Source organism: Uloborus diversus, chromosome 10 (genome assembly GCF_026930045.1).
Source record: "Uloborus diversus isolate 005 chromosome 10, Udiv.v.3.1, whole genome shotgun sequence".
Lineage (NCBI taxonomy): Eukaryota > Metazoa > Arthropoda > Arachnida > Araneae > Uloboridae > Uloborus > Uloborus diversus.
The window spans coordinates 13472003-13479827 of NC_072740.1; the positions used below are offsets into that span (position 1 = coordinate 13472003).

General features: G+C 31.8%; 1 protein-coding gene across 1 annotated transcript in view; it reads right to left on the minus strand.

Moving 5' to 3' along the window:
- The window catches only part of LOC129231537 (ankyrin-3-like), an 86703-nt gene extending 81142 nt beyond the window's left edge, over window positions 1–5561 (minus strand). Inside the window, exon 1 of the mRNA XM_054865878.1 lies at window positions 5517–5561. Within this exon, the coding sequence (XP_054721853.1) occupies window positions 5517–5546 (30 nt within the window). The 5' untranslated portion in view covers window positions 5547–5561. The remainder of the gene's footprint in view (window positions 1–5516) is intronic.
- Window positions 5562–7825: the final 2264 nt, after the last annotated feature.

Here is a 7825-nt window from a genome sequence, read left to right on the forward strand (position 1 = left end):
TAAGAAATCACACATAAATTTGTAATTTGTTAAGCAAAAAAAATGATTAATATATATTTTAAGTATTATTTTTAATGAAATATATGAGATGTGAAGTGCGGGACAAAAAAAATGACCGTTTTCTGTTCATTTTTCTGCAATTTCTGTCCAAGTTTGACCCTGAGGAAGGTTGGCGCTCTTGTAAGGATCTCACATTCAGTGGCATTTCCACTCTTTTGAAGAAAAAACTAAACCATTTAGGTAGAATTTCTCCCAATGACCCATGATATTTTGCCAGAAGTCCGGGAAAAGTCCGGGAAAGTTTACCTTGCTCGCGCCTAGATCTTATCAAACCACCTACCTACTCCCGCTTCGTCAGTGGCCGTATTAGAACCCTCACTTTTCATCAGAGTTATAAGATCTTCCATGTATGCCACTGCAGCAAAGTCGACATGGCCTTCCCTGCCCCTATACAGGGTATTCGAATCCAATGTAGTGGTAAATATTTAGACGATTATAAGAAAAAGTTTAAACCTAAAAGGGTTGACTAAGTTTGGCAGATGAAGTCTTGAAGTTTGACAGCATTTTTTTTTTCTTCCGTCTAGTACGCCGGCGCTTTTTATAGGCGGACAAAGGGAAAAATGGCGTCACCGCAAGGAAAGGCATAAACTGTTCTTTGGAATACAGAACGAAAATCCGTAATAACTGCGAGGAATGTTTCGAACAGTTTATAAAATAAGAAAAATCCATCCCGAAATAAAAGCATTAAAAGTGTCACAAAACTTTTCTCGAAACGGAAAGTGTCTAGAAAAGGCTACTAAAGGAGTTCACGTGGAAGTGTCCTGAATTTTTTTTTATAAACTCTTTGTGAGTATTGGTGTCTAATTTTAGTTTTTTTTTTCATGGTTTTAAACTCTCTTTTAAGTTAGCGACTTCTCCAAATTCGGTACTTTTAATTCGGATACCCTGTATTAGATTGTGATGGCTTTACTAAAGACAATGTCCCAGGGGATTCATTACAGTTCCTGGACTTCCTTCAGATTTTTCGGTTCATGGAGACTGTCTAACTTTGCTTGGCATCACTCTTCGAGGGACCAAAGTATCTGCCAAAGTTACGACTCTACCTGACTGAAACCTTCAAGCTTTGCTAGGCAATCTGATATTAGTCACAACAACAACAAATTTTCATCTCAGGACGAAGGTTTCAGTTTCAATGTAGATGTAAAATATAGAAAATGCTGGTTTTTCAAATACAGTAGGACCTCGATTTAACGAACCTCTATTTAACGAATTTCGCGATTTAGCAAATTTTTCTTTTAACGACTAAAATGAAGGCAAAAACCCCGATTCACTGAATGATAAACCCTGAACTAACGAATTATTTCTACATCCGAAAAAAAATTTTTTTCGTTGAGTTAGGAAATATTGTATTACTTTCCAAATGATACATCCGTCTTGTCCGAAGCATAAAATGACTTTTCTTGGAATCAGCAATGCTTGACGGGCGAGGGGCAACCATAGAATAGCGATTCTGATGCAGAGGCCGATAATGAAACTCTCACTAAAACTGTTACTTTTTCTAATGCTTTACATGGAATGGAAACTAAAAATATATCTCATGCAGAAGGCTGTATATGTGACACAGTATTTTTTTCTCTCCAGAAAGTCAAAAAATAACTATTTCCAGTCAAGTTTATCAAGAAAGTTATCAAAATCTGTTACTCAGTGCAATAAAATTTCAAATTAATTACTGTGTAATATGTCGCGGATTGCAGAATAAAGAGTGCACACTGCTCAATTATAGATATTTTTGTGCAGTTGCTTATTAGGGCTTTCAGATAAAGTAAGTAATTTTTTTTTCGTTCCCCGATATTACGAATAACCCCGATTTAATGTGTAAAAGTTTTTGTCCCGATGAATTCATTAAATCGGGGTCCGACTGTAGTAAATTAATTAAGAGATACATCAACGATAGAAAAAACAAATTCCGCAATTTTTCTATTATTATCAAAAACCTGTCATAGTTCAAACTACATATATTCGTAAAGATCAATTATTTCTGGTTACTTTTAGATGAGTTAGTTAAATTTTATTTTTCATTAAGCTTGAGTTGATCAAAAATGAAGTGTTCATCCAACAAGATCTTCTGCTGATTATAGATTTTGATTCCTATTGCAGATCTCTCGAATCATATTTCAAGCGATTTTAGAAATTCAGATGAAAATTATTTTAAGCAGAAAATATAACATTCTCATCGCGCATTGCATTGTTCTTCTAGCAATAAAGCAACAACATATTCTTGTGACGTCGAAGTAACTGTTGAAAAGACGTCATTTCTAGTATGTTAAGGAGTCAGAGAATATAAAATTAACGAAGTTCTGTTAAAAGTAACAGGAAGTGACATATTTACCTTAAACGCCTTTGAACAGATGGTTTTTGATGTAGTTTGAAAAAAAAGGGGGAGGGCGAGAAAAACCTGTTTAATCCATTTTATTTAAAAGTGGATTATGTAACCTTTCTGATAAAAATTTTTCAATGAACTACTTTTCATAATTACATATCACACAAAATAATCTGATAATTGGTTTACTGATTTCATCACCTGATCTTCTGCATGTTAGATATGGATGATGCGTGCTCATTCGTCCACGGGCAACAAGATTTTTTTTACCTATCAGTTTGACTAAAATGTGTTGCATCCTTCATACAGCGACTTTTATATCAGCTGAGTGCGTCACGTTAGTTACATTACTTCAGAATAGCCAATGAAAGGTGATCTTTCGTAAACAAATTTCCAAGTTCACATTTTTAAGAAACATTATTTTTGACCTCGTGTTTTTTGTCTACGACTGTGTATGAAATTTATAACATACAAGTGCACGAAGTTTCATTCATTTTAAATTGGTATTAATGTGATTTTTGTTTAGAAACTGTGTTTTCATCAGTTTCCACCACTACGATGCTCTAACCGTGAATCTAAACCGTGAAATGCTAATGGAATTGCCGTATTTTTAGATCATGAAAAATTATAAAAAAAGTAAAATTAAGATGGGTTTTTGTCATAATGAACATTTCTGCTAAAAACATTTGAGGCCTTTAGAACGAAATTTAAATTGATTCGAATTCTTAGAAGATTTTAGGTGACATTTATGAAAAAATGTCCATATTTTATGTCTGTAGGGTGTTTTATTCGCTTAACTGCTCTTTCAATCATATTTTTTTCTTTTTCTCGGAACAAAACTTAAATATATATGCGTAATTCCTGAATTTAAAAAAAATTCAATTGAAATTTTTTTTTATTGCTTGATACAGTAAAACCTGTAAAGTTGACCACCCTTGTAAGTTGACCACCTGTCTATGTTGACCACTTTTGTCAGGAACGGAATTAGCCCTATCTCATATAATGAAGGAAAACCTCTGTAACTTGACCACCTCTCTATCTTGACCACCTGTCTATCTTGACCACTAATGTACACCAAATTTGGTCTGGAGTATTGTAAAAAACCCTTTGTAAGTTGACCACTTGGTTTATTTTTTCAAACTTTCTTCAGCATATTATTTTATTTTATTATTTATTTATTTATTTATAATAAGAATAATAATAATAATGTTTTTTTTTTTTTTTTTTGATAACTTTCAAAGAATGTTTTTAATGCTTTGACGACATACTATCATTTTACTAACTGAACAGCAGCATAAAGTTTATGCTGCTCTTTATTCTCCAAGCTTGTTTTTCATTTGTTGTTCTATTTGAGATAGCTTTTTGTACTCTGTTCAATGAAAATAGGTGTCAGTAGAAAAGTTCAAAGTCTTTTCTTTCAGTTGCAATACGTTGTGGCAACACAGGAATTCTGCTAAAAAGAGCAGGCGCGGATCTATACATTTTGGGCCCCCTGCAACAAAATATGTAGGGCCTCTCCCTAGTGACCAGCAGTGTCAATTTGAAAAGCGATAAGCCTTAGTGCTAGTTTTTTTTTCATCAATTTCTAGGGTCGTTAGCCCTTTTAAGGACGCGGGCCCTTCGCACTGCGGGTACGCAGATCTGGGCCTGCTAATGAGTAATGAGTAAAGTTACATGTTTCTGGTGCGAGGGATTAAGCGATAGGACATTCTAATTTTGCCTTTATGAACTGGGAGAGTCAAGCTTGTTGCTCTTTGTGCTATAAATTTTACATAAAAAGGCTTCAAAAAGAAAGTTAGTGGAACTTGAGATTAATAAGAAGTACGAAATATTAAAAGTAATTGAAAATGGAGAAAGCCAGAGAAAATTAGATGGCATATATGGAATTTCTAAAATTACAGTGTCTAATACATTTAAAAACAAGGGAAAAATAACAAAAGTATTTGAATAGTATTTTTAATTATTGTTTTGCTTTCAATAATGTTAAACAATGAAAGTGGAGCCAAACAGAAGGATTAAGGGTGAATTCCCCAAAAAATGAATACATGGTGCAAGAATTGACAAAAAAAAAAAAAAAAAACAAAAAACATTACCGCCCTTTATAAGTTGACCACCTGTCTAAGTTGACCGCCAAAGCACTGCACCGCGAGTGGTCAACTTACACAGGTTTCACTGTATTAGATAAAATGTTCTGAATTTCAGCCGCAAGAGTTAGATATAAATTTTTTGGACTGTCCTAGAATTACGTTCATGTAATCCAAATATGAAAGGATATTTTAAACTAAAACTAATGTCCGTTAAAATTTTGTGAAAACAAATCCACCTGTTTCATCAGGGTTCATTTTTTTCCTCTCTTATAGACACTTTTTATTACATTGTTTGAACTGGTTAAATTATAACGAATTGAAAAAAAAAGGTAAGAAAATAAATAAAAGAAAAAATAAAGACAAAAAATAAAAACACGGGACTCAAAGGTTTTGGCAATAGTCTTTCGAAAGAAAAACCTCCTTGTTTTGTTCTATGTTAATTCAAAGGCTATTCAAAGAGCTAAAAATGTATGTTGACAGACCGATTGGTAGATCGACCAACAACCACTTATTTCAAATGCTAACTTTCTTGTTCATTATTTATTAGTTCTAAATTATTTAATAATGATTTTTTCTTTATATTCCATGGAAAAAAAAGATTTCGCCACTAGTATTTATATTGAATGTTCATTTAAATGCTCATATATCTAACTCTCTATCGAAAGACATGAGTTTAAGTTCAGTTTAAACTGTTTCTCGCTGATTTTCCTTTCGTTTTAGTGGATGGAGAGAATATAATTTTATTACTCAAAATTATTTCTCCCCCTCACTGATTAAAAGATTTTTATTGGAAAAATACAACTCTACATGAATTTTAATTTGTTTTCGAGATTATTTTCAACAATAAATCCATATAAATATTAATTACGATTAAACTCTACACTGAGGATACACTTTTTGCTATTCAGGCTTCTTTAACATATAAAAAAAATAATAATTCAAATTTAAATGCATAAAAAGATAATTGATAGTTTTTAAGAGATAATAATTTACTTAAAGTATTGAGGGGAAAACAAATGATATTTGTAATAATATATTTCTTTCCTTACCTTTGCGGCAGCATTTACATTGATGCCCATGTCTAGAAACCTATCAGCCATAAATATTTTACTGTCCTTGATTGCAAACATGAGTGGGGTGTAACCGTTGTCCTAAAACAGAGATTTGAAATTTTATTCTAGTAAAAAAGGACATTAATACTTTTTTCACAATGAATAAAAATCATTAAAACAATATCATGATGAAAAACATTACTTTCTCTCCAAATGTTATGCATAAGATTAAAATAAAGGAAGAATGAATTCAATATTTCACTAACAGGAAAAATAAATCACAAATCTGTTCTCATCTTTTTCGTTTAATTTCTTCCATACATTTATATCATTCAAAAATACACTTAATTCATTCATTATTCAAACCGGATTTGGAACAAAAACGTGTGTTTTTCTTTCAAATGCTATTTTTTGAGTCTTATATTGTACGCCGTGCTGCTACTTGTTATCGTATCGTTTCTTTACGTCAAGCAGTGCTGTTCGTGCTTTTACAGGAAAAAAAAAAGCGCTGTGAAATTCATGTCTACTTTTTAAATTCATATTTCGTGCATCATACATGTAAGTACAGATAACGACTTGTCAATATCTGAAAATTAGATGTACACTGCCGTGCTAAGCACAGATGCGGTATCTGCACATTTTGTCAACATTAAGTTATTGTCACCGGGTGGTCATTAGTAATTTAGTTTAAACAAATCTCAAGTTTTTTGGCGATTTGTGAACGCGAAATATTATAAAAGCTACAGAAAAAACGTGATATCTGCATATTTTGCGTAGTTTACTAAAGCAGTTTGAACATAAGTGACAAATACTAAGCCTTTAAAGTGGTATCTGAGCAGTTACTTTTTTTCCCTTAATAGTTATGCAGATACAACTTTTATACTTTAGTAAAGCAGCATATTTCAAAACGTAGCAGCTTATTGTAACAGAGTACTAAAATTTGTTTAGCTTTGAATTGTTGATATAAGTCGATAATAAAAACGAATACAACTTTGCATAAATGCTCAAGTAAATATTCAGCTTTTTGTATTTAAATATTTATTTAAAATGCGAATTCTTATAAATGAAATGCATTTGAAACATTCATATCTAATTCTTTTATGCAAAAAAAGAGGTATTTCATTCTACTGCCAATTATATTTTGGTTTAAGTATCGTCTGCTATCAAAATTATCTTCATGTTCGGTAAAAATGAATCTGGAAAATAAAACATTTTAATTGATAGCATCAACATTCTTTGTATCTAAAGACCAAAATATTATTATGATTTACAGTTTTAAGTGTTCGAAATTTTGGAAATGGTATTTTTCAAAAGGCAGATTCTGTTAGATTTGTATTAACAAAATAAAAAGGCAGCAAAATTCAAATGAAGCAGATGTTTTCAGTAGTATTTAATGATACGAGTACATTAAGTGCATGTTACTAAGCTATTTTTGTGGTATTTGTGTAGATACCCCTAAGAATGACTAGTAATTGTCACGGTGAAATTAACCTAGTATATGAAGAGGTTTTGAAGAGAAAATTTGCCGTAACTGCATTCTTTAATTTCAAACAAAGACTTTTATAAAATAACGCTCTTACGTTGGTTAGATAAGTTATTTACGAAACGACTACCCGAGTTGAACATTTAATTAAATCAGAAATCAAAGAAACGAGTTGTAAAACTTTAATCATCAATTTCTCATTTTGAGCTCTGCTGCAGATACCACATTTGTGCTTAGCACTGCAGTACAGCTCCTTGTATTGGTCTTCAGTAATTTCACATTTCGGAAAGAGATTTGTTCAGTAGTTTAAACCAACCTTTATTTTGTGACACTGGCATTAGTGTTAGGAAATCTTAATAATAATTTTAAAAAGAGGGGTGGGAAGAAAGGGGGGCATTCTTTCTTTCTTAGACCAGCAAAACACGAAATATGTCAATATTTCTTCAGTGGTGAATTTTATAAAATGCTCTTATGGAAGATTGTTAAGGGGTGTCCTTGCACATTCCAATTAAGCATCCATTAAATGTCTTTTCGAATGTAAACCAGCAATTAATGCCGCAGGTTTGTAATCAGCAGAAAAAAAAACAACCTTGTGTACTAGGTTTGCGTGATTTGGTTCTACCGTTGCTTGACAATTAAATTCAGGATAATGTCATTACTTTAAAGTGTATTTTCATGAGATTTTTGCTTATAATGGTTCAAGTAATCTGTAAGTTCACGGATTGTTTTTCTTTTTCACATTAAACTGTAAACTAACCAACCAATGCAAACTTGTTTTCAATAGTTTTAATGCCTTTTTATCAGTTATATTAGAAAAAAAAAA